At 48.3% G+C, this 27,900-nt stretch overlaps 1 protein-coding gene across 3 annotated transcripts in view; it reads left to right on the forward strand.

Annotated features, from left to right (window-relative positions):
• Positions 1-23,623, forward strand: part of LOC143429126 (uncharacterized) — a 63,785-nt gene extending 40,162 nt beyond the window's left edge. For all 3 annotated transcript variants that reach the window (XM_076904581.1, XM_076904579.1, XM_076904580.1), the window contains exons 4-7: positions 5,492-5,607; positions 18,502-18,592; positions 22,426-22,482; positions 23,398-23,623. In XM_076904581.1, the coding sequence (XP_076760696.1) occupies positions 5,492-5,607; positions 18,502-18,592; positions 22,426-22,482; positions 23,398-23,480 (347 nt within the window). In that variant the 3' untranslated portion in view covers positions 23,481-23,623. The remainder of the gene's footprint in view (positions 1-5,491; positions 5,608-18,501; positions 18,593-22,425; positions 22,483-23,397) is intronic.
• Positions 23,624-27,900: the final 4,277 nt, after the last annotated feature.

Here is a 27,900-nt window from a genome sequence, read left to right on the forward strand (position 1 = left end):
AGAGATAGAGAGCCGCCGATGGGAAGGCGAATATGAAAACGTCCCTACGCGATGACATCCATCGCGTCATTCGAATGGCAACCACTCCGCGAACGAGCGGCATTGGCCCGCGTGACTCGTGGGAAATGTGTGTAACCTTTGATTTTTATCGCACGTTCGAGGCATTTAGAATACCAGAGATTATATCTATTTCGCGTTATTAGTTAATTAACGTCGAGTCCTTCGAGCAGCTGCGTTGCGTCGTCGAGTTCCAATGTTCGTCGCGGCGCCGCGGAAAGTTTGATCAAATTCTGTGCGCGTCGGTTGGATGTTTCTGTCGGTGGTGGCAAGTAGACCATTGGTATGTACCAGGCGGCATGTACCACGCGTGTATAGGCCCCTCGTTCTCGCCGCGTAGCTGCATGTCGAACGTCAATCGAACGGGCGTTACGTTGTGGTATTTAGCGGCGCGGACGGAAGTTCCGGTCGGTCGATCGGCAATGGCGAGCCTCTCTCCGCGTTTCTATAACTTGAATCGTTTATTCATCGGCGGGAACGGTTCGGGAACGGGCGAGTTTCTCGAATCGGGGGCGCGAATTGATTTTCGCGACCTCGCGGAGTCAGTTATCGCGTCGCCCGCCGTGTTTCTGGCTTTCGTGGGAATTAGTGGACGTGAGAAATTGGCTGACTGCTCCACGGTTGGCTCCGCGGGACGAAGCCTCGAGAAATTGAAAACAAAAATGTTCAGCTCGACGAAGTTCTCCGTTGACGATGCTCGCGAAGCGTTTCGGCTGCATTATGTCTGTTATATCGTCGCGGATATCATCGTGGCGAATGGAAGGTTTCGAGGTATAATACATTGCGCTTAATCGAAACGAAAGTTCGAGTGCGTTCGAAACTGGTCGTTGGAAAACTGGCGCGACGCAGCTAGGAAATTGGCGAGCGTAGACGCCCGATTGCGATGGGGGTGCAGTTGGAGAACGTAACGTCGGAAGTTCCTTCGAGTTGATTTTGTAGACGCTCCGGGGCGCGCACCGTTCATTCGAAGAACAAGCTGCGCGCAATTCCAGCTGAAATTTGAGATACACGCCTGGCTGATCGAACGAACGGAACGAACCTCGCGTCCAACCCCCGCGCTTTTCTCCACGGTATTTCGAATATATTTTCACGACCAAAATACAACCGCGATCGAGCGGGATCAATAACGAACACTCTTTTGAACGAATTTCATTGTGCGGAGTGTTTTTAACGTGTCGTTCGGGAGTTCGAAACGTGGAACGGCGATGCAAGATGAAGCCACATTTTGGCGGGTATCGATGAATAAAGCACTATTGTGACCATGCACGTGGAAAGGGGTGGCGCGTCGAACAACAATGCTTGGGAATTTTCTGCTCCTATTTCTGGGCATACCTCGCGCCCGTGCTTTTAAATATACATGTACCATATTATTGTTTCCCCCGGTGGTGCTTGAAAACGTGTGCCAGAAACAGATTCACGATTAAAAACGGTTCCTTCATCGCCGCAGATGTGTTTGTGTCCGATGTTTACAATTTTCATTACTTTTATCGGCTACATCGATGTTTTCCGGCATCGACGTTGCTCGAACAGTGTTTGTTTAACGACGATATTTGCCAACCAGTGTCGCGAAATATTTCACGTCCGCGGAAATCACCTGTTAGTACAATGAAACATTTCACTTACGAAATGAAAACCACTATCATACGAAATGATAGAACGATTTTATGCAAAGTGGCTCGCTCGCCGTTTCATTTCGATTTCGACGCTGATGAAAGGAGCATCGCGTATCAAACGGAAGTGTTGGTCCCGGCACGCGATTTCGAAAACAAGGGAATTAGCGGGAACCACAGCGATCCTATTCACGTGGTTTGGGAACAGATCGATGTTACACCGTTGAATAAATAACGATGCCTTCGCGTAAACGTTCCGCTTCAAACGGCTGTGCCGTGCGCGTTTCAAAGCAACGCGTGCTATGAGGAATCAAGCGAGAGAAGGAAGGAATGCATCAGGATGCGTATTTACTTGAGCAGTTGCTCTGATTGAGCACAGAATGAGCATTAAACGAGGATATAAATGGTACGTAGAGTAGTTAGAGCAGAGATTATTGCTTATCCCTGCAAATGATTCTCCTCCGGCCTTCCACGAAGCTACCTCCGGAAAATTGAGAAAATTTCATGGTTGTTTAAAATAATTTTCCACGCTTTAAAATGATATTATCATTACCACACGTATACCAATTTAATGTTGTGGAAGGTACACCTGTTTTCGATTTTGCTACTGCGATGAGTGGTTGCGGTTGATTGCTTTGACGTCTGTCGAATAGACGCGTTTCCATATTCAACGAAATTGACGTCGATCTTTACACGTGGCTTTGTGCGTCGCGAATGCGAAATAAGAAATTGCTTCATAATCATGAAATGTGGTTGGGACACGGAAACGGGGACGACGAAAATCGTAGCCGGAAACTCGATTTCAGACGTATGGGAATCGATACGGTGGATATTCTTGACGAAACCATGTTAAAAGAAATTGGATAGACAAGGAGAGGACAGCTCTGTGGAGGGCGGATGCTTCTATCCGTACCAGCCGCCCTTGTTTTACGTTTTTCTTACGGTTCGAGCCGGAGCGTTGTTGAACAAATTGCGGTTTATTTAGCCCCGACCCGTTTCGTTGCCGTTTATGCCTACACCGGTTTGCCACCGCGTCGATCAAACCCGCGGCGAATTTGAATTCGCCGTCTCCGCATCGGTAACGAGGGATCCCCGCTGTTGCCACAGCGTCTCGACAAACCCGTTCTGTTTATCATCCCCCTTTCTCGCTCCGTTTGACACTTTTATTCGCGCGCAATTATTCATAAGTTCAGCGCCGTTTGCGAATCGTGAAAATCCGTGGACAGAGCGCGATCGGAAGCTTTTTCGCTCACACCTGGCAGAACAAACGAGCAACGTTTGTATTTTTTCAAAACCCAGTGAGATATCGCTTCGAAGGAGATTACATTTTCCTTGGACAGCGATCGCACGCTACGACCCATACCAAAGGGGTGGCTCGTTTTCCGCTCCGCTCTGCGCGCTCTTTGTCGATGGATTCACCAAGTTACGACGATGATCGCTTCGTGGTTGCTTCGCGTCACGGTTACTTCGATTACGTTGATCGCGTATTCTCTTGGAATTTATGCAACTATCACTCGAAATGCGGATACACGGACAGGGGTGGCGCTTGTCTTCGTGCACGCTCACCCTACGCGGGGGGTGTAAGTACGCGGAAAACTCGAGGAAACGGAAACGAGAAAAGCGGAGTGAGACGCGTTCTGCGTCTAGGTATGCGTGTGCAGAGGTAACCAAAGGGTTCTCTCGGCTGCCAGACTATTACTGCGTCCGTCAGACAAGCTGTATCGCGTGCTTGCCGTTGTTTCACGCAGTGTCCCGGTTCCAAGGCGAGACCGTGTTAATTCGTCGTAACAGTACACCAATTAAAACTTGCCTGTCAGCTTAAATAACGCGATCATTTACAGTAACGATTTCGCGTGTCGAGCTCGTTCCTTCTCGTTAGGTCGGGGCGCTCGCAGGATATTTCAGACGCAATTCGAACGTGGCTATGCAATTTCACGTTCCGCGCTCGACTATCAGAAAACTTTCCACGGTACTCTCTCCTTTGTGCGTTCCATAACAGTTTATCAGGCAGATATTATCAGCGGGAATTTTTTCAGCCAGAATCGATCGCCCGCGAAGTGATAAGCGCTCGGAACGGTCGACTTCGAAAAGCGCGTGCCTCGCGGAACAAAGGATCCGCGTGTTTCCGCTTGGATCTCGGTTCGTCGATCCAATTTCTAGTCGACAAAAAGGAAGAACAATCGTGCCTGGGTGACTTTTCACGCCCGCACGTTTAATCGCTGGACAAACGAACGCCGCTTATCTTTCCGCGCGCGTACGCGATACCTACGCCTGCATAAGTTCACGTGGACACGGTGCCTGGGAAGTTAAACACGCGATTATGCACGCTTTATGTATAGACACGTCGCAAATCCTGCGCCGCGGACGGGTGTAATCGCGTTTAAGTCTCGACGTTTGCGCGGAATAACGTTTAAGCCGCCAGAGACGAGGAAAAACCCGGAAACGTCTAAGCGACGGCATCCAAGACACGACAGCCTAGATCATCGAAGACACACGTTCGCGTTTGATGGATCACGTTTCGCCGTTGCTTTCGAGCCGCGCGACGGCACGTTCCCGCGTGTCCGAGTGCGACCGATCGACGCTTTTTCCCGACGCGAAGTCGTTAGACAAAAGTCGTTACGAGCATACACCGTTGGGTGACAAACCATCTCCCACGCCTGCTCGTAAATCACCAAGATCGCCATGAACTTTTATTTCGAAGTCCGTACAATTTCTGGCTTACGGTAATCCGCGAAAAACTTCCCTCCTCCTCCCACGGAAACTCTATTTAACCCTCGAAACTTTAGCTACATCGCCAACATGCACGGGAGACGTTCCCCGGCCGCAGAAAATTCCGGCAGCGAACGAGGGACGTGCCGTTTAAGCGCGCGAAAAATTCCCAAACGCTTTTCCATCCTTCGGAGGCATTGTCAATAACAGAAGGTCGAGACAACAGCCAGCATGCAGTCTGTACACAGAACGCCTCGAGTGCTCGCTCGGGCGTGATCGTTCGAGAGGATTCCTCCACCGCGGGGAGCTGGTTATTTATTTAAAGGGCAGTTCCAAGGAAGTTATGGAAGCCGCGATACGATCAGAACGATAGCTTTCGATGATTCTTCGCCGTGGAAAATTGTAGCCGTTCCTCCGTTGGAACCTGCTGATGGATTTTCGTGCATTTTAGCTGGTACTTGCCGGTACCTCGTTCCCACGAGCATTATCGGCGAAAGAATTCGCGCAGTGTCTCGACCAGAGAAATCTTCCTCCGATTCCGGCTAATATTTTGTCTCCCTTCCCACGTTCTACGCGTGGCGAACGCGAGAGGGAACAAACGAGGCGTTGGAAATGCATATAACGGAAAATGTGATTTTTCCGATGAAATTGCGAACAGACGGGAAAGCTGCTTTCGTTTAAGAACGTCGGGCTTGCACACATTCGTGTCGGGAAGTTCGTTAATCCCGCGGTTCCCGTGCTTTCGTCTCTCGGCTTGTCTCCTCTTCCGTTGATCGAACGAGTGGATTCTACCGCGCGAGGAGAAAGAGGGTGAATCGAAATTGTTGAAAATAGTAAAACAGGAGAAACAGCGAAAGCGCGTGGGAAAGATTTTATCGGGACAGAACGAATAGCGTGCTCGCGATAAAGTGCGGCTTGGAAAAGAAGGATAAGGACGAAGAAAAAAAGGGAGGGAATCCTTTCACGGTGTGACATTTGCAGATAAATGGCGGCCACCTTGCTGCGGGGAAAATTGAAAAAAAGGCGGAAACATACGCCTAAAAACGAAATGAAAACGCGACGTTGGCGTAAATGATGCGTTCATTTTTTTCCTCTATGTGTTTCTGTGATTCCAGGAGATGGAAATGTCAGCTTCGAAGAGTTCGTGGAAATCGTGAGCAACATAGGCGCGAGCGAAACCGCACCGACGGACCAGGATCAAGAGGAACAGGAGCTGAGGGATGCGTTTCGGGTACGTTTTACCTTTCATCGTTCCCTTTTTTTTGTCTCATTTTTCTCTCGAATCCTCGACTGTTTGAACGAAATCGCCAGCATGGAAAACTCGCGCAGATATGAATTCGTTAAACGGAATGCCTTGTTCGTTTAGCGACTCGATAATCGCTCGGATGTGTCGGTCGCGTTCTCCGGCCGGATAATTTCGAATTGATGATGGCGCGACTTTTTATTCGAGCTACTAGGCATCGTGCCACTTGACGAACGATGACGGAAATCGATCGGTTAATCCGAGTGTTCGTGGGGGTACAGATTAGCGATGCGAAAGGTTGAAGAGATGGATTTATTGGACGGGGATGAAGGCGCGAGGCGTTGCTGATCGTGGACGATTAGACAGGTGGTAACTATTGAAATTACGATGAAAATTAGTGGCGAACGAGCCTCTGGTTATTGACCTATCAATATCGCAAGGATTAAGAACTTGTCCCACTTTTTTAGCCGAGCATCCCCGCGTTGTACGTTGAAAGGAAGGAGTACGTGTAGGTTGGGGTTGCGTAATTCGCGTTGAAATTTTCGGCACACGTTCGCCAGGACGAAACATAAAGCCGCGATGTTGCTAGCCTGCATTCCTATGCGCATATATAACACAGTGCCTGTACGTGAGAAATAGCGGTCCGTTAAGGAAAACAAATCTCCGCGAGAACGGAGTCGCGAGGGAAGCTTTACATTCGAAATCACGCAAGCTACGGACATCAACGTTATCGTTATTTCCTCGACGACTTACGTCACTCGTAGCCAGTTTCTCACTCGGTTTCGTTAATTGGTAATCTTCGCCATTGACGATTAAACACGCTAGCACCATTCCAAGAATTTGCAACGACGCGTCGAGAGGAAAGTAAAAAATAGCCGCCTCGTTAGCATCGAACGTTTTCCTGTTCCACGTGTGCAGATTGAACCGCATTTGCGTAACATTGAAAGGAACGTAAGAAACGCGATGGTTAAAATGGTTAAGTCGATCGCGTGATCGAGGACGCGGCTCTTTGTTCCAGTGGAACGACGACGCGGCTCGTGCGCGTCCTATCTAGACGCGAATACAAACGTTTCTAATAATTGTCAGATAACGAGTAACGAACGACAGATTTCGTTCGACGGCACAAAGCTTTGCGCGCGGCGTCTACGGAGTTGTTACAAAGGAGCCACGTCTGACCGATTCCAACGAATTTGTCCGACGAACGTGCAACGGACCGCTCTGCTCTGAAACGGCACGAGCCGAGTGGATAGTCGCGGTCATGAAAAAACGAGGAAATCTGTTCGAGAGAATCGAAGACGGGCAGCCCATCGATCGCGGGACGAATCCGATTATAAAACGGGCCGGCAACACTTCGTAGAATATCAGCTACCGCTTTGCGCCAGTGTAATACAAAATAGTAATCGCTTCCGGGGCATTCGAGCTAAAGAACCTGTCGATTCCTCGAATAGCTGAGACGTTCGGGCGATTCGTCCCGACAAACGAAACATTCCCACCCAGCGCTCGTGCCCGATCGCAAAGGGCATCTGAAGTACGCGATACTGAATGTCGTCCGGGTGTGCCTTTCGCGCGGCGAACACGACACTTGCCTTGGCGTCTTGTATCCTTTGAAAAGCGTCGCGACGTGTCGGCGATTTTAAGCTGCTATGCAGCGAAGCGCGTTAAGTGGAAGCCTTTCATTCGACGGTGGAAACTAGGTCCGTTCGAACTCGTGCGCGACTCCCTCGACGCGAAACCGCGCCACTTTATTACCCCGGGAACGCTTGCCCCTTTCCGGGGTAGCTTTTTTTAAAACGGTCCTCGTTTTCTTTTTCACCTCTCTCCGACTGGCGAACTTTCGCCTCGGACGGAGATTCATCGCTGTTGCGCTGAATATAAACGAAACGGTAGGACCGTGTGCTGGAATTAATTGATCATAAGCTAGCTGGGATATTATCGTTCGTAACCGCCGCGGCGGGTAAAACGTATGAAAATTGGATAAAACGTTGAATAAAGCGACAACGCGGGAGATACGAGGAAGCGTGGCGCATTTGTCCGCCGACGAGAAGTTGTAACGATTCACCAGCGTCCTCTAACGAGCTTTCGGTTTATCTGCTATCTTCCCGTTTCCACCCCACCCCACAATGGCCCACGACGATTTGTATGAAATACGTTCGTATCTGGCGAAAGTTGGCTGAACTCTTCGCCGGGTGCCGGAATGAGCATTCATCCTCGTTCAACGTCTGCGTTTTAAACGGACGGCCGAGTACGTATCGACGGTAAGGGACGAACGTTTCCCTGGGATGGCGTTAATAAGAGAACGAACGCTCGATCGGGGTCCATTTCAAAGTTCTAATTGATAAATTGAAGTCTTAACGAGTTCGCCCCGCGACGAAGCCTCTCGGCTATTGTGCAACACGGACCCCCCCAACCCCCTCAAAGCGTCCGGCTGCGAGTAATTTAAAATTCCCTGGAATCTAAGTTTTCTCATTTGTGTCACAAAACCTCGATGAACTGTGCTCTCCAACCGTGACCCCTCTTCGATTTGGCAACGCGACCCTAGTCGTCTTCGAACTGGATTCGATCACGAACAAGGGGCTGTTTCTCGCGAGACGAACCGTCGTTGCTTCTTTGTCCCCGTTCCGCGAGCGCTTTATAATAATTCCTACGCTGGACAGGCGAATAGTTTGGCGAACTGGACAATGTTCGAAGGCAGCCAGGATCAAAGACGAGGCACCGTGAACGATGGAAAGTTTCGGGCAAGAACGCGACGAGTCTCGAATTCGAGGAGGACGATGCTCGTCGTGAGACTCGACGCCGTCGGCCCTCCCTTCCGGCGGTAAACTTGGCCGCGTATCCGGCAAATCGGGAGACGGCAACGGAAAACGAAGAAAGTACCGAACGCCTACGCGCGTGACGCAATCAAAGCCGTATCGAACCGATGGGATTACGTTGGCCCTCGCAAATCCCCGTTTAACGTACTCCATCGCGCTGCCGCTTCACTTGTCGCTATCTTGATTAAGGAAGCGTGTTCCACATTTCGGTGGTCCCGATTATCCACCGCCGCTATTATCGATTTTATCTCTGTCCAGAAAGGATTATTCCTTTTATCCCGATCACGATGAAACAGTTTCTCCACGATCAATTAAACGCGATCGTTTATTTCTCGATGCATCGTGATATATTTCTGGCGGTGGCTCGCGGTTTTACCTGCCTGATCTCGCATTTCGCGAACAAATTTGCTCAACTCAACCAGACACGTTTTTGTAGTTGAAACTTCTTGAGGAATTTCGGTATACTCGATCCCCAGCTTGTTGTTGAACTTTGCCCCGGTATATAAAAGCAACAAGTTCCCGTGTACCGATTTTATCGTTCGCGAAACTTCGCAAAGCCTCCCTGTTATCCGGGTATCGCACACTGGTAGACGATCGTGGTCGCGAGTTTCACCTGGCCCCGTTTTTGACGAGCGCGATCTAAAACTGGTGCGTATAAATTCTCTCATCCGGTTCTTGGTTCCATTCCTGACCAAGACGCGTTGGAACGGGGGCGAAAATTCGCTCGGGTAATCTGCGAGATCGCAGGAAGAAGATTTCACCGGTTCTCCAGTCGCGCGCTTAACGTCTCGACTCTTGGAACGGGTCTGAGCTTATCTTGAGGGACAATGGGCGAGAACGCTGCGTAATATAATGGCCTGCTCCCATTGCGCGTGAAATTCAACGAATATTAAGCGGAGAACGAAGCCGTTTCCTAATTGAAACCTGTATTGCAGCAAACGTAATAGCTGGCCACTGTAACTAACTAAGTACTGTTTGACTCGCGGGTCTATACAGCATCTAATGTACTTTTAGAGCACTTTCGGTGTAATGCCTTCGTACTGAACGTGAAATAGCGTGTTCCACTGCTGTTCCATTTTGTTCGAGTGCTAATATTAAGCGATACGGTGAGCGCGCTGAGGAGAACGCGAGAAATACTGCAGCGGCCCGTCGAGGTATATTCAAAATTGAAATTTAAGACAAGAATTGATTAACCTTTCCAACACCTCCTGGCACTCCACTCGCCACGTTCAAGGAGTAACCCTTTCAAGAGCGACTTTCGAATTCGACGAAACTTTTCTGCTGATCAACTTTTCCGCTGATTAACTCATCCGCGACGTTTCGTCAGCATTCAACGTGGAAATTGATAAGGCCAGGACGAGCGGGAACAGTCAGTCACCTTTGGGGGCCAGAAACGCGCGAAGCATGACGCTAATGGAGCCGCCCGCGATCGATTTCCGTATCAAGATTCCCGTTCAATATCGAGGCTGCAAATAGTACTGACCGTCTCGATGAATATTTAAAGCGTCGACGGATTCCACGCTCGACGCGTGAAATAAACCGGGTAGCGAAAGTGCCGCGATATATCCGTAATTAAGCAACGTCCAGACTGGAAGGGGACCATCGGATACTCCAGTTACCGTGGATCTTTTGTCTAGCAGACGGCTAAAAGGTGGCTTTCAAGCTGCGAAAGGGTACACGTACGAAACAGCAGGTAGAGACTGCTGCTGGCCTTACGTATAGAAGAGCGTGTCCATTAGTTCCCTCGGTGGACGCAGCCTCACGACCACCGTAACGCGATTCAATTCCTTGGCCACTCTTCTGTTCGATTCCTTCGTAAGACTCGAATCCATCGAGTATACCTCACGGGATTCACGGGCCAATTTACCAAGCGAGCCGTCTGGTAAGCAGCCAGTCGAATTTCCAGTGAATTCGGTCGTGAAACAAAAAGGGTGCAATTGGGGGAAGCAAATTGGATCGCGCCAAGTGCAAACCTCGATGTTGTTCCACGTCGAGCGAGTTGGTTCTTCTTCGTACCACGTAACGAAATAATACCCGTGAAATCTCGCGGTGTTATGGGAAACTGTTCGATTCTTTGGAGAGAGAACGAGTTTTCTGTTGATATTCAATTCGCCAAACTTTATCAATTACAATATTTCACATAAACAACTTCAGAACTGTGTTGTTATTTAAATTTCATTTGTATACGGTCGACTCTCTACCATCCGTACAGACGGGGTAATAATCATAATAAGTTGGAACACATAACAATTTGTAGCCGTGCCAGTCGTAACTTCCGCCGCGACAATACTCAACGATCGTTTCATCGATTTCCACCAGAGAGAGAAAGAGAGAGGGAGAGAGAGAGACGAGTAATAATTTCCATCGAGATTCGCGTTATCCTTGAAAACGCGTACACATATCGGGGGCCAACCGGGGTGCTCGTTGAAGCAAACATTCCCGCAACGCGGAGTCGACCGCCTCGCTTGGCTTCCTTTTTTCTCCGTGGCCTGGCTCGGCGTGCGCTCGAGTTCCGAAAGTCGATAATGTGCTTTGGACACGCGATCGTACCTATTCGTCCTCATTTCCAGCGCAACGATAATATACCACCCACGCGCAGTTATCGTACATACATATTAGTTGGTCGAACGAGCTTAGCCACCTCGATACCCGAAGCGAACTTCGTCTTATCCGTGCTGGCCGTCGCTATAAAAGGCCGTTTCTTTCGCGCGGAAGCTCGCGGAGAACTCCGGTTCCCGTGCGAAAACACTGTAATCGACTGGGTGTTTCCTCGCGAGGAGCACGCAACGCGGAAACGTCCGCTTAACTCGATTGCACGAGTGTCCCATTGAAAAATGGGGGCTGAAAATGTTTGCCTCTCGTCGCGGCCGTTTTGCTCGGAATGAGAAAATCGTGCGCCGGCCATCGCGAGGCGGTAAAGAGGGCCGTTCTTTTGTTCAATTTAAGGGGACGAGGAGCCGCAAACGTTTGTAATTTTCGGGCACAATGGCGCAAACGAAGGGGATGAAAAATTGCCGAGAAAGTACACGGGAATTCGTAGAAGGGTCACGCAGAAAGCTTCGGATCCTCCGTGGAGACAAAGAGTCGGTTTTATTTCCCGTTTACACGCGGACTGCACGAAGACGGCCGGATCCTACGTAATGTGGCCTCTCCAAATCATTTCTCGCCCCCGTTTATTATTTACCAGCTCTTATTCCGCAAGGTATTACGTTAAGGATAAAGGTCACCACAACCGGTAACCGTGTTCTGGTAGCAAGCACCGTGGTGCGGTGCCAGCGACGACAAAAGATCGCACGTTATCACGCACCAGATGAACTCGACTCTTGGTAGGTTGTTAGCTCGAGCAAGCGAATTTAGCGAACCGGCGTGATTACCGCTTCGTTGATTACGCTACCTAAACAGTGTGCGCCAACGTTGATTTAATTTTCCGAGGTGCCAGCGGAAGTAGAAGCGCGCAGTTTCCTGTACACCTTTGCTAATAGAAGTGCTTCTTCGAGTTGACGTTCGACGGTCGCAAACAGACGGATGATTTGCATTTTCATGAACTTTGCTGATGGTAATCAATTGAAACTGGATGTAATAATCAACAAATCGATGAATCGTCTGCACAGATTCTCGGTTCGCCTCGGCGCACTTGATGAAGCGTTAGAATAGAAATACTTGAACGGGTACAAGAAAAGATGTATATGAATATGTTAGACATTTAGGGAAATACAACAGTTTTTAGCAGATATTCGTAACAAGTATGCTAATCTTTTTTTCCGAGCACTCTGTTCGTATTAGCGGCTGCCAGAAGAATTCACTCTGCCGGGTATGGGTAAAAGGGTGCTCGTGTCCCCGAAAAAGTGTCGTCCTGCCAGCCATTATACAGTGTATTAGAACTGGTAGCCCGCTTTATATGCGCGTCGCACACGCCTCCGTGCACTCGCGAATGCGTGCGAGGGAAAAGGGTTGCGACGGATCTTCTCGCGGTCGAGGCGGGGGTTGCGGCGGCGCCCGGGCGTCGCAAAAGGAAGCGTGTCAAACCGTTCCGCCACAATACATTCTAATGACTGTAGCTTCGCAGCCGGGCCACAAGGACTTTCACCCTCCCGTCGTTTTCGCGTTCTATTCTTCTTCCGTCGTGTCGTCTACCCGCGCTTTCCCGCCCGTTCCACCCTCCCGGAGTTGGCTCCACCCTTTCCTCCCTTTTTCTTTTTTTCTCTCGCCAGCCGGTCCACTCGTTCCCTTTCCTCGTTCAGACCGCGTTTACTCCATTTCCTCGAGCCAGTTTCTCGATTATCAGAGATACAAAATCTTGCTGGCCACTCTTCCTCTCCGTTCGCGATCTTGCATGCATGGATTGGGCACGGAGACGAAACACGATAAACCATCGTATCGCTGTCGCGATCCAACTTTCGTCCCCTTAAAGAGTTCTTGCATAATAATTCGAACGATATCGTCCCAGGGAGAATATTCGCTCCTCTCGTCCGTTAACGAGTCTCGCATTACCATCCTGGCCAGGAGTCAATTTGTCAGTCGGCTGAATCCGAATCGACGATATTATTCGATTCATTATTCGACGTTAAATACCGCGCTCCTTGGGAATATTATTTCTTTAATATCATTTATTAAATCCGATATCGTCTCTGTATTAAACACACGCGAAATGAAATAGCGAATCAATTGATATTTAATCCGTCGTTTTCAAGTGTACACGCAGAGGCGACCACTTGTCTCGCGACCCGACGCGAGGTAAGAAACAATGCCGTCTTTCCATTAACGACCCGTTCCTCCTCTTCGTTCACCGTGGCCTATTCTCGAAGCCATTACGCGCGTCTACGCGCGGACACGCGTCGTGGACCACGCTGCTCGTTCTTGCCGCGCCATTTACTCGCGCGAAGTCTGCCTGTGAATTTCGAGGATAATTCTCGCGCAATTATCCCGCGCGCAAGCTGAAACGCGGGCGGCAACCACTTCCGACGGCTCGAAAAATTAACGGAGTTTTAATTGGTCCATTCAGTTTTCGTAGCACAGGGCCAGAAGCGAGCGATTGTCCATGGTGGTTGCTTCGCTCGATCCGAGAATTAATTGGTTTCAGACGATGGAGGGGTTCCGTGGTAATCGAGCCGTTCGAAATATTCAAGGCGATGTCCGATTCACTTCGCGCTTCCACCTTTTCTTTTTTTTTTTTAAACTCCACACCGTCCATCGAAGATCATGTTTGCCGAAGGCCAACACGATTTTCGTATCGAGTATCCCGCATTTCGCAATACCGCCGGGAATCAATTAGAGAACGACCGTGGGGAAGAGAATAAACCGATTGCTTACATAAGCGTGGAACTTTATGAAACTTTGTTACGAGTCACCTTCGCTCGGTTCGTACCTGAAACGGTACGAGGAATCGATTAACGCCTCCAAGAGAGAGCAGCAATCGAACGTCGACATAATGACACGCGACAAACGCGACTGGCTGCGTTCGAACGTATGAATAAAAAACAAAGCTACGCTTCATTATCGATGCTCTTTCGCTTATTACAGCGAGCAACAAAGCGATCCGGCCCCGGGGGCGCGTTCGTTTCCCAAGGGCGGAACGAACGATTCAGCCGTACGTCCGCGTCGAAAGCTTTTCGCCTCCGATCCTTTTAAATCGTCTAACGCGCGCGCTTAAAGAGTTTAGCGAGCCGGCATTGGGGTCAGACGCGACGTATCGCAGTGTCCCGAGTCGATATTTTAATCTCCGTGGCCTGGCGAGCGCGCCGGCAGCCGGATTGTAGCCAGGGACCAGGAATAAAAAGGGTGAAGAGGAAAAGGGAACGGGGTTGGGAGCGGAACGCGGAAAAAAGAGCGGAAAGCGTGGAGCAGAGCGAGAAACAGCTTCGTGGGAACGGGATAAAAGCGACCAAGTAGTATAGCGGAATGGCTAGTAAGATTTATTGCGTTCGAGAGGGTGGCAGGGTGACGCGAAACGTTGAATATTAGCGGGGGAATAGCTGACAAAAAAAAAAAGAAAAAAGGAAAACAAAGACGAGTATCTCGCCCGGTGCCATTATTCTGCGTTTTGCATTCGGAAAAGGTAGCCCCCGCTCCTTTGTGTCGCTCGCTAAATTAAATTACGTCGCTGGCAATCGTTAGGGGGTTCATTCAGAGGTAATTAAATATGGATTCCCTTGATGCGTAGTATCGGTTGGACATACGGTCGTTTCGCGATCAGCTTTGCCCGCCCGCGTGGAAAATTGAGTTTGAAAATAAATGACTTGTATGCCGGCTGGTTACATCGGAGGCTTTAATTTGATTGGTTAACGATTTGGTAGATTCGAAGTGGTCGCCCCGCTAATTAATAATCACGCCTCGGTTATAGAAGACACACAGGGCGCATAAAATATTGGAATCACATCTGTAATGCTTTGCACTCGCGTCGAATCCGTGGAGTATATGTAAATCGTTGCATCGAGCGACGCTATAAGTTATAGCCGCAAGTGCACGTAAACGGACGGGAAAATGGAATAGCCTGGCGTGTCGCAAAGGGAACGGGACACGGTAAAAGAGGAAAGTAAAAAATTCAGATCATACCCCAGGAGTATTGATAGGCAAATATGCTGTGCACGGGCAGGCCTTTGCGCGGATGAAAGGAACAGAGAAACCGATGTAAATCGACGAGGGAACGCGGTATGTAACCTCGCGCAGTAAACATCAATCGTGGACAGACATTTTCGCGGACCGCGGGAAAGCTTTTTCCACCGGGTAATCTATCGCCCCTTGATCGACAGAAGTGACCTTTCAACAGGTTCACCTAGCAAGTGCAGAACGAGCTTTTGTCCCTCGCACGTTTTTTGAGCGGGCCACTCTTTTAATATCGTGGCTCGTGTGGTATTTAAAAAAAAAAAACCAATCCGCAGGATCGACCCGTCGATTAAGACGTGGGTGGACTGTTCCACCCACGGAACAGGGGGCGTCGCGAAGAATTGGAGCGGATCTTAATATTCCGGATGCGAGTGGACCGACACTTGAGAAACTCCCCCGTTCTTACAGTCTTGATTACGTTCGTCACGTCCCATTGTTCTAACGCGACCGATTATCGTCTTATCGCGACCGCGAACGCCGCCACCCTCCGACTAATCCTTTTTTCGATTTCACCCTCGACGGTAGTCCCGCGGGTCACGCGAGAATTCGACGATTTGTCCCGGATGAAGAGCACGCGCCGCGATAAAACTGGCGAACTTCTCTTTTGGCTCGTTCGCGCGTTATCTGACTGGCAAACCTGCCGCGGGGCAAAGGGCATGATTTATTCGGTGACTCGCAGCAAGCGTCTCACCGCGAGACGAATGAGGGTATGCATAGGAGAGGAAGGTAACGCGATCTTGCTCGAGAGATCATAGGAGGAGAGAATGAATTGTAGTCGAGAGATTCTGGGATATTAATCTTCGTCTCGTGCATTTGCATATATATTGTGTACCCCTTCATTGGATTATTTCCGCCGTTTCCATTTTTAACGCTAAATATTTGATATCGCCGGACCAGGGGTTTCGTTGAGAGGCGCAGAATTAGCAGGAGATTTAATTAGCGATAGATTTCCCTCGTTGGAAACCTCGTGCAGTTATGACGCAGTTTCAAAGGGTTGATAGTAGAATATGGTCAACGCGCGATACCTGTAGCGGAGCTTGTACGCGATTAATCGCGTTTAACCCTTACAACCTTTACGACTTAACGCTATTATACGAATTATTCGTCATCTGCGCACGGTTCGCACGGGAATTACCGTTGACCCATACATCAGATATCGATACTTGCCTCAAATGCACAGCCTCCCCCTTCGTTTCGGGATAGAGATCGTCCCGTTTGCAATATTCAGTTTCGCATCTGGTCGATCCACGGAAAAACGATTCGTCAACGTGCCGCGTAAGTTAATCAATTAAAGCGATCACTTTGATTCGAGAGCGGTGGATTCGAATCGTGGCCGGATAAAGTCTATTCGATCGATCGATCAATCAGTACGGCGGATAGCTCATTGGCGATATTGCCGCGGAAAAATTGCCGCCATCATCGCGCGACATCACGGTTCCGGCGTGCGTTTGCGCCTCGATTATGCGAACGACAATACTGTTAATTAGCACGCGTCCACTCGTCGGCTCGACGTTTACGCGGCAAAACTATCGACGCGGGCAAACAATGGAATAGTTAGGGAGCCAAATGATCTAGCAATTATTCTAATGACCCGTTCGCAAGTGCCTTGGGCGAAGCAGCCAGGACGAACGCGCGCACCGAAACGCGGGATCTCTTTGCGCCGGCAGTTTTTACGCTTGCCCTTTCCCATTTCCTTCCACCGTGGCCGGAAACGGAGCCGGGCCAACGATTTCCAGCCATCGGAGAAACAGAAAAGTGTGTAATCGTTAAACTGTAATGGGAGAATCGCTGACTTCCGCGAACCTGGAAGCCGTTCGATTCGCAATCACCGTCTACCTACGACGCTCTTGCCCTTTTACCTCGAGATAAGGGCGAGAAAGGAGAAGATAGAACGGTACGCCTTCTTTTGTGCGCATGGAAGAAGATTTCGAGGATCGAAATGGATAGCAGAGTCGTCGTGCGACGATCCTCGCTGGTATTGTTCGCAAGTTCAAAGAGTAATGGTTGCCGTGCTTCTGTTAAATGTTTAGTTACTTCGACGTTCTACTTGTTCGCTGAATAACGCTGGAACTTCATAGTATTCTGTCAATAATCTTCCACGAGGTGTGCTGCGCGTGTCGCAAAGTAGGCTTCGAACGGTGGAGCAGCGAGGGATGCCTTGTAAGAAGAATCGATGCGTGGCTGCGTTTGAACAGAGAGCGACTGCATATTGCACTCGCTTAGGGGATTCTATATATTTTAAGCCACTCAATTTTTCCTTCTAATTCCGCCCAGCTTCATTTGGTAAAGAGCCACGCGACGCTGTGCCGCCCTCGCTCCCTTTTATAGCTGCTTGTATCAATTGCATTAATTGCATCGCGTCAATTGCATTACGGAAAATTAAAGTGCAGAAATAATCCTGCGCGTTCTGAAACACGTCATACATAATTTCCATCGAGCTAAAAAAGCTTAAAACGGATTTCAAATTTGTGCAAACCGTGTCGATATTTCGCATCGCAAACTTCGCGATCCGTCGGAGTTAAAAATACAAGAAAACGCGATAGTTAAACGAGTCGAAATATCCGTTAAACAAACGCGCGAGCGTCTGGGTATTAAAAGCAGAAACGTTTACCAACCGTCGAACATCGACGCGTATTTACCAGAGACGAATTTAGTAAATATCCGAGCAATATTCCGGCGCAACAACGCGCCGTGCAGAATATTTGCGAACCATATGGCAAAACAAGAGTCATTTGTAATTAAATTATTCCTCGAAACCCGCGGAAACGTTCGATCATGGGATATCACGAATTATCTCCATCATAGCTGAATGCGATTTGTCCAACGACGTCCACGATTTACGTGGTCTCGTGAATGTAACGATCGTCAATTGTTCGCATTAAACAAGTGCAACACACGGTCCACATTTCTTACGTCCCTCACGATCGATCACGAATACCATCAGCCGCTTGTCCGAAATGGACATCACGGTTTAGTGATGGTCGAACGCGCGACTCTTGGAACGTCCCCGTGTTTCCCTCGCCAAGGCAAACCCATTAATTTACCGGTAACGAAGCGGACATCGGAGAAGGGTGGCTGCATCAAGGTCGAGCGGAGGAGCGCGGAACGCCTGTGTACGGAGAGAACGTTCCCAGGAGCGGCATCAATCCCAATTCTATTCCCACGAAAAGCTCGATGGTTCCGTGGCTGCGTCTGCGACGCGACGCGAGACGATAAATGATAGACGTGCGCGTCGTTATTATTCCCGCGGTGGCATTTTCTCGCGCGGCCATCGACGCCCCTCGAAAGATAGCCGCCCTACCCACCAACGGAACGGCCGTCCGCCATCTCGTTTCGCGCGGGTATTCCATTTATCTCGAAATAAAAGAATCTATTTCGGCGGGTGATTTGTGCGGCCCAGCCCGTACCCTCTTTGTTCCTTGATTTCATCGTTCTCTCTTCTATAGCCTCCTCCATTGTCTCTTTCCAGGTGTTCGATAAGCACAACCGTGGATACATCACCGCGTCCGACCTGAGGGCCGTGCTGCAGTGCCTGGGCGAGGATCTCTCCGAGGAAGAGAGTACGTACGCTTATTTTTATCCTGTTTACGTTAGCTTGAAAGCCTTGTTACGCGCAACTAGTGGCGCGCGTCGAGTCGTACGCGCGCGCGTTCCGATTGTTTAGCGTTACTTTTAATTTTCGTCCTGCGATCGGTCAACAAACAAGCCGGAAACGTAAGCGAATAAATGCAAACGGCAAATACAGGTACACGTCGAATAATGACGAGCGTACGTAAGTGAGTTATAACGGTATCGCCTGACACATGACGGGGAATGTTTCTTCTGGAAATAGAGGGGAAAGTGAAAGCGATAATTGTTGTACGAGCGTATTAGCTTGAAGACAACAGAAATTGGTATTCTGCGGATTAGGGAAGCCGCAAGAATCATAAAGATATCGTGGAAAGTTGCAGGTCCTAATCCCCTCAAGTGTTTTGGGACATTTGGCTCTTATTTAGGTACGTTCGAGCCTGGCGCTGAAGTAGAAGTGGCTTGTCCCCTGTTGCTACTCAGACAACGCGTCTCGTAACTACTACGAGTCTCTCCGCTGAAAATAACGTTTCTGATGTTTGATATTTTACCACGAAAGCGAGTAATAAGTCGAATTTCCAAAATTATTCGCAGCGATCGTAATTCAGTGGTTCTGTTATTTTATTCGAAACGATCGCAAACAATCGTCCACGCTTCAGCGTTAATTGCGCCTGATGGATTCCGAGTTTAAGCGAGTCGGATATATTGATTGGATGTTTGTAAACGCGCGAGCAACAAGGGTGGAGAGGCACCGTTAAAAGAGGGTGCCGTCTCGCGGAACGAAAACGAGGCGAGGAGCTCGTGGGAAGTTTTCACTTCGACAGCAATTCCGCGCTTGTCCTACGTTCCCGCGACAAATCGAATCCAATCTCGCCTCGTTGACGCCTTCTTTAAAACGCGCGAACGTGAATCGAGATACGGTCCATCTGTCGTGACAAATTTCCGGTGAAAACTTCCGCGGGATGTAACCTCGAGATCGCTGCAACGTTCGCGCGCACACCGAAATCCCTCGAGTTATTCGGGAAAAACTTCCGCGCGGAAATTTTCCAAAATCCAACTTGCGCCACCCACTGACGCAACCAAAAATTTCGCGGTATTTCCCTGTGGAAAAACCGGGAGATCTCCCCTTCGAAAACTGATGTGGCAAAACTCCAATATTATCTCGAAGGTTGCCCAATCCAAGAAAATAAAACGAGGGCGGTGGTATGTTTATTAGTATCCCGAAGCGGAATAAGATTCTGGTAAGGTTCGAGAAAACATCCGTCCCCTTTGTTCGCGTTCCCTGCTGTTTTCCCACGGGATTAACCCTCGCGGCGTGCTCTCTAATTCTATTTGACGCGTCGTTACCAGTTACCTCGAGTTCGACGCGGTGACTTTCAACCCCGTGAAAGGAAGCGGAGAACGTCTGATCTCTGGCGCGCGAGAACTCCGTTTTACCGTGAAGAACGAGACGCGCGTATAAACAGACGTGGTAACATGACCGAGGCTCTCTCGTTATCCCACTGTCACGCGGCAATCTCGCGGACCTCTTTGCAGAGTGAACGTCGCGTCGTTTGTCCTCGTCGTTGTTCCGATCGATCTGCTTGAATTTTTCGCCAATAGAATCTGAGACGACGAGGCGTCGTCGAGGAATTGCGCTGTTGCGTGGAACGATGCTCGCAATCGGAGCTATCCTTGAAAATTTCCCGATATCTGATGAAAAATCGGACGAAAATGAACGGGGTTTGTTTCTCAGATTTATTAAAAAGATCTGACCGTTGCCTTATCGCGTAATATTAAAGCAGAATTAATTGTTGTTGTTTGTCTCTCTGTTTATCGCTCGACGTTCCGTATCAGTTCGAGTGTTTACGGGCAAGGTGGTTTTTCTCTCCCCTTTATCGTTACGACAATCAACCGAGCCGGATGAAGCGGGTAACAAAGTTAACTCGCTCGAACAGGCCGGTGAAATAACCGCGGCCCGTGCAAAAACAATGAAACTATCCACTCTCACCCCCGGCGGCACCCCTCGGCCCGTTTACCTCGTAAAAGTTTCACGATGCGAACAATCAAGTAGCGTCTCGCGCAAATTTGTCCCGGGCTTCCGTTAATAGCGCGCGCAATCCTGTGAGACGAGCAAATTACTCGCGTGCTTCATCTCCATTCAGCTCCATCTATAGCCGGCTACGTAATAATCCGTCCGATCGGTGGGATGAGGTTACTAATTGACCGGAATCAATTTGTGCTGCACACGTATTTCTGTGTACGTATTAATAATTGCCGCAGGACTACGAAACTGATTACGGTAATGGGTAATAACGCTCTTCGAGAAATTTAGCCAATTGCGCGACACAATTCGAGGGTAGTCGTAGAACGGTGAGGTTTTCGAGAAAAACAAGGGTCGAGGGAAAGGCGATGCCCGGCTCTCCTGGAATCGATACGCAGAGATCGACGTTATATATTAACGGCATTCAGTCCCGCACGGCTACGTACTCGGCGCTTTTAGTGGCGATAAGTTCTAATAGAAATCGACGTTCGTTGGTGAAGGCTTGTACCGAGGGGTTGCTTTGACGGACCTGAGATAATCCTGATTGATATTGACGGGGGAACGCTGCAACGATTTGCCGCTAATCGGTCGTAGGGGTTGCGGGAATTGTTACGCTCGCTACCATTCCGAATAGAAAGTTATTTACCATCTTGCATAAAAGCTCGCAATTAGGAGGATTAAAATTAAACGGCAAACGACCGATAAATTACAGAGCCCGAGTCCTGTATGCAAAAATACTTACTGGAAAATGCATAAACCCCGGCCAGGGAATGAAAAGGGCCGTTAATGTGAAAATTCACGGGAGCGGCATTTGCATGAGTTTATCGAGTTATGAAAATAGAATTAAAATGGAAAATCCGCGACGCTGGCTCGGCCGCGTCGCGTCTGACCACCGACGCTCGTTTTTCACTTTACCCCCGACACGGTACACGGGGTTACACACGAGGTACACGTGTCGCGGTGGAAAACGGCCGCATTATCGAGGCGTTTTTCACGCGCGAAAAACGCCAGCCGGAATATTAATCGCGCGTCGCGATATTTCGCGCGCGAACACTCCGGGAGGTTCGCGCGAGAAAAACGCGAGAGGGAAAAATTAAATTGCCGCGCGCTGCCGGCCACGTCAATTAACATACGATCGTCCATGGATGATTTTAATCAGGCCAAATGCAATATTTGCCGTGTCACTGAATGCCTACGGCGGACACACCGCTAATGCCGGTGATATTAAATTTCAACTTCCCGTCACTCTGCCTGGCAATTTTGTAATCAATCCAACCGAATTGTAACACGTTCCGTGTACGCGGTAGACATTTTTCAAGAATTCTCCTCGTTCGACAATTTTACATCCGTTTAAATTCACGTTGCAATATAGCCGTAATATATTTTAATATAAATTAAGCGGAGGACAAATGAAATAACATTTAATCATAAACTGTCCCGCTTTGTACATTTACAATTCAATTGGTTATTGTATTATGTGAACAAGATATATCGCGCTCGTTACATCGTATTTCATTACTTAAAGCAAGTGTCGCGCAAAACGAACTATTAGTAATCATTTTATGCGTCCCCTTCGAGGATCGATCTTTACGAATCGTAAAGCTTTCGACTTCTAAATAACAAACAAGCTACGCGCCGATCAGTATGTACGATAAAGTAACAGCAAGATAAAGTAGAGAGAATACAGGACACAAATCGTGAACGCAATCCTTTGCCACCCTGCTTGCCCGAAGACTTACCTCACAGATTCCGTTTGAAGCGCGCCAGATGCAACATGTAAGCCGCTTCTCTTGTGTGTTCCAGTCGAGGATATGATCAAGGAAGTGGACGTGGACGGAGACGGTCGGATCGATTTCTACGGTAAGTCCAACCCTCCATAAGACTCTCTAATAATCGGAGAAAAATACGAGTGCTCGTAACAGGGGTGGGAATCCCTTCGTACCTGGCCTTCTCGATCCTCAGCTCGCGTGTGCGTCTTCTTCCGCGTGTTCGAAGGCTACGATTGATCGATGCGTGTCGCGGACCAAGGTCAAGGGAATTTCGTAGCTACCAAGGGGTGGAAAAACGTGGATACTCGCGAGAGAAGGGTCAGTAGCAGAGAAATTAGTTCTCGTGGGCCAAGAAGGTTTCGTGACTAGAGTTTCTCGGTGATCAGACTAAAATCGGAACCATTGGGGGTGGTCCCCTCGATTTTCCTCTCTTTTAAATTCCCATTTAGCTCTTCACCTTCTCCTCGTATATCGTGTATTCGATGTTCCTCGAATGGGCATTGTCGGGTTGAATTATCAACGATAAAACGAAATATTTCGATCGCGATTATCCTCCTCACCCTTAGGGACGAAGGGTAGGTACATATTCCAGTGTACCTGCGATCAATTTTTTTTGAACGACACGGGATTCGAGGGAACACCTCATCCATGGTGTAGCTTCCGTACTCGTGCCGCGGGATCGCGAGAATTTATACCGCAATTCGGTGAATTTATTTTCTTCGGGGGCCACGAGTTGCATACAAAATATGTTGGAACGGCCAATATGTCTCTGAAGTGATTCGATTCTAGCTGGGGGGAAAGTTTCAGAAATCGTATCTAATTCTATGCCAAGGAGAGCCTGGAGTTTTGCGTTTGTAATAGAGGGGTGGATACGGTGTACGGCGGATCCTCTGCGGGGAATCGACACGGGTATCTGATAGGCGGGCCTATTTATGTTTATGGCACCGTTAAGGACACTTGGTTATCTAACTTCGAGAAGGGGGACCAATATTCGTTTTTGTTCCAGAATTCGCACACGCGCTCGGCGAGCCAGGGATCGACGACGACGAAGAGGACGAGGAAGAGGAGGTGCTGTCCCCGGGCTACTAGGATTTTACCTATTCTCGTGTCTGTGTTAGATAGAACGAATTAACGACGAATCAACCGTCGACGGATAAACCTGTTCGTCAAAACATCTTTTCCTCCTCTGACATTCACTTCGTTGCATGTAAAAGAAAAAAGAAAAAAAAAGACGTCGACGATTGAAATTTCACTCGCCGTTCGCCGAAACGATTCCTTCGAAACGTCCTAGTCTTCTGATTCTTTCGTTCGTTGCACACATCGAACAAAACGAGAAATGAATTTAAAGATATATATATCAAGAGAGAGTAGAAGCGTCGAACGTGGAAAGAAACGAAAGAGAAAGTAACGAAAGGAAAGACGAGGTGAACATTGAAATTCGCGCCGACGCGGAAGATGGTTGCGTTTCGAGTCAGTAGGGTGTGCCACTGTCCGATCGAGGGACGAGCTCGCGGCGCCACTTTCAACCCGATAAATCGGCCTAATCGCGGGGCTCGTTATGTTCGATCAAAGTCGGAGGACCGTTTCGACAAGCCCTAATCGCACCTACCGTAACATTTATAGATAAAACGCCTGGTGTGATTTTATGTTACCCAAGTTGAGACGCATCCAGCTATCCGTCGATCAGTTGCTTTCCTCCCTTCTGCCTATTACTGGCGCGTGCCGCCAAATACGAACGGCACCTCAATTGAACTTACCGAACTGAAGCGCACAACGTCTACTTTGAATTTCTTCTACCTCCAATATCATTTAAGTTTCGAACGATACGATTAATTATAACCGTTATAAAAGTGAACGAGTTTGTCAGTCTAGTATGTCATTTAGCGCTAGCATTTTTCTGGCGTGTAACGCGAAGACGAAAAAGGCGGCTCGCGTTTCGTGTAACATAAAGTCCCAGCAAGCGACGCGTCGTCTAATTCCCTTCGTTAACTGTGCTGAGAAGAGTATCCACAATAAATCTTCGTGAATTATGCTCAGCGACTAGCGTCGCGCGACGAGCGAGAAGATCGGCTTGAGAAGACGGGGAGACGATCGTTGGTAAGGCGATCCCTCTAGATTGAAGAACGCACAGAGAAACGCGTTTGGGAATTCTATAAATATAACTATAATTAATAAAACATTTCACGCGATCGTGCTCCTCTTCCGAAGCAAACGCTGATTACCTCGCTTTAAATGCACTCGTCGACTATTTTCGTGTCTCGGTCGCCTGTGTCAATGTAAAATAGCGACCGGTTCGTTATCGATTTCTTCTCGTAAGATATGTGGATTTTTCGATTTTACTTCCCTCTCTCTTTCTCCCTCTCTCTCTCTCTCTCTCTCTCTCTCGTCTAATCTAAGTCACACACTTTGTGCTCCATCTAAAGTAATGTAAATTAAGAACAATCAGCACTGCAGCAAACAGTATCGATTGCATTGCAAAGTCACCGGATGGAGGATCGATCGAGGACGATCGATCGCGACTGTTATCGGATCGCGTTCCCGAAAATTCCATGGGAACGCAGACGGGACGCATGGACGACGGAAACTGGCGCTTGCACCATCTGAAAACTCGAAATGCCGCGAATCTCGATCGAGATCGCGCGGTGGTTGAGTCGCGAATTTTAAATGAATCTTGATCGCTTCGCTCACCTTGAGCTTCGTACTGTGTACCTTATTAACGATATCTCACTGTTACGCCAAATAACAAGAGCCGCACGCTGTTTCAAATATTTTAAAGGGTCTAATAAATCCAATAAACAAAATGGTTTCCTGGTACGTGTGTTTTTACCGACCCCATCCACTCGAAGGCGACAATAGCCGGCACGAACAGATTATGGAAAATAGGAGCGGATAGAGATACGGCGATTAGCCGGTTTCTCCTAATTGGATATAATCCATTCTAATGTAATTCGCATTGCGGCTCGCTTGAAATAGCTCCGCGAATAAATAAGCTCCGCGGAGTGCTGGATTAATTCGTTGGATAAAAATAAGCATCAGCTTCTGCTAATTCTATTTCGTAAGCGAATAAGGCGGTAAAAAGTTGAGAACAGATCCCACAAAACGACATCACGATAACCAACAGTTATTTTTCATAAACGTTCATTTTTATTAGCGATAAATAAACTTACATATCTTTACAGTAACAATGTCCTCTCGTAACTCTCGGAAAATATGATAATATCTATCCGCAAAAATCGATATAGATCAAGACTTCCGTTCCTTCTGTCTCATATGTATTCTTCCCGATAATATTGTCCCTCTCCGTGGTGTTCCATACCCGACACGACGCATTCCGTTCTCCATACCTTTCGCCCCGTAAACGAACAGGCACGGGTCGCTCGGACAAACGAAAAAAGATCGGTACAGGCGGCGTACAGAAGGAATCTACGTTGCGTGTGTGTCTTATATGTGGCCTACGTATGTATGTATGTACGTACGGAGCCTTACGCTTCCTTTAATAAATCCTAATGATAGCGAGCATATACAACTGTCGAACATAAAAAAGAAGAAAAAAAAAACAGAAAGAAAAAACGAGGAAAGGGTAAAAGAAAGAAAACGAAAACGTAAGACGAGTTCGTTAAGTATCGAGCCGAAGAATTTGTTCGATCATCGACCGTCACACCGACGACGCCCTCGACGTTCGCGACGCGATCGAGGTTCACGGGCGTTCGGTTCCTCTACGTTATCCAGCTTTGACCGTTCGCTGGTTTCCGCGTGGCCCAATTGTAAATCTATTATGGCTGGAACATTCTTGTTAGACGAACACCAGTCCATTCCGGTCGAACGCCTGGCGAACGCCTGGCGAACGCTTGGCGAACGCAACTTCCGCGAGTTCGTTGCGTCCGCTCAATCTCTTAATTACCGCGGATGCTTCGACGTCACTTTGTTTCATTTTCTTTTTCTTAGTCCTGTTCATCGACGAAGAAAGGGCTATACAGTAGTCGAAAAATATGATCCGCCAATGACCTCGAACAAGGCGACATACATGATATATGTGTATAGATGTATGTATATTTTACCAGTTAAGAGGGAAAAAGCTTTCGTTTAATGATTCGTATGTGTATATACGTATACGTATATATGTATATATATATATGTGTATATACCATATTTCTTCGGTTTACTCGTCAGAGAAGCAGTATATGTACACGTGTATAGTTACGGGTACGCGCGTCTAGGCGCATGTATTGTGTGCGTGCTATCGAAGTACATGCAATATACGGCTGAGAATTAGTCAAAACCTTCACCCCTCAAATACTCCCCGTACATCTGACTTTAGCCTGGTGCAGAAATGGAAAGTTCGCGCGCGTTCGCGTGGACAGAAAAACGGATCGATTTTTATAATAAATACATCGTCGATTGGTCTTCTTTACACTTTTAGATCGAACCAGCGTGTTTCCCCCCTCCCCTTCTTTTACCTCCGGTCTTTTATTCCTTTTGGTTTGTCAATGTGTGTATAATACGCGTTCTAGAATCGCCAAGGACGACATTTTTCTTGACCGCAAAAAAATGAGCGTCCTATGGATTCGAAACGCTAAGAAAATCTCGTCAATTCTCTTCGATTCCGTCCATTCTCTCCCACTGAAAGACATCGCGTTCGATCATCAAAAAAATGCTCGAAAAAAGAGGCTCGTCTCGACGATTAACGTGATCGCGGGCACGGTTTACAAAAGTTTTCGTTTCTTAAACAATTAACCCTAATCGTCACCGATGCGAGACACAAGGCTCGTTGGTTCATCGAACCACAATTATATAAAAAATTAAGTGTCCTTCGTACACTGCGCTGCGGTCCCTTGAGCAGTCGAGGTTTTGGCGCTTCTCAAGTCACTTCATACCTCCCGATTATGTATATGAATCGTTACACTTATATTCGAGTCCAATACTTCTTGTTTCACGGTTTAACTGTCCATCGAAATCTTAACCATCGAAACCTTTCTTCCGTTCACGTTCTACCTCTAACATCAGTTCCATTGTCTCTTCTTTGTCCAGATCCATTAACACCCACGTCCGACGACGACTCTCGAAACGTTTCCTCGAAATCGCAAATTACAGTCCACGATTCAACAACAACAACAACAGAGAAGACTCTGGAGGCCATCGATGACTCCTCCCGTGGCTTACGCGTGCTCTGAACTCTCGTAAAGTACAACCGAAGTCTCAACATGCATGTTGGTGGTTATTAAACGCTAAGTGTCCTTAGGTAAGTAACATTTAACCGCGCACAACGTTTCCTTTAAGTAGCTTGTGAAGCATTTTATATCGTTAAGATATACTGGACGAGCCGCGACGACGGCCTCCTCCGTCGATCCCTCTCGAGACCGACGTTCGACTCGCGAATACACGAGACATCCCGGATCCGTCGTCGCGCCCGTTGCTCGAAAACGAATATCCTACCCTCGCGCATCGATTACCTTGCGACGTTACCAATCGACGCGTTAAATCGAATTGTTCGTGACGCGCGATCGGGAAC

This window comes from Xylocopa sonorina, chromosome 11 (genome assembly GCF_050948175.1).
Source record: "Xylocopa sonorina isolate GNS202 chromosome 11, iyXylSono1_principal, whole genome shotgun sequence".
NCBI classification, from domain to species: Eukaryota; Metazoa; Arthropoda; class Insecta; order Hymenoptera; family Apidae; genus Xylocopa; species Xylocopa sonorina.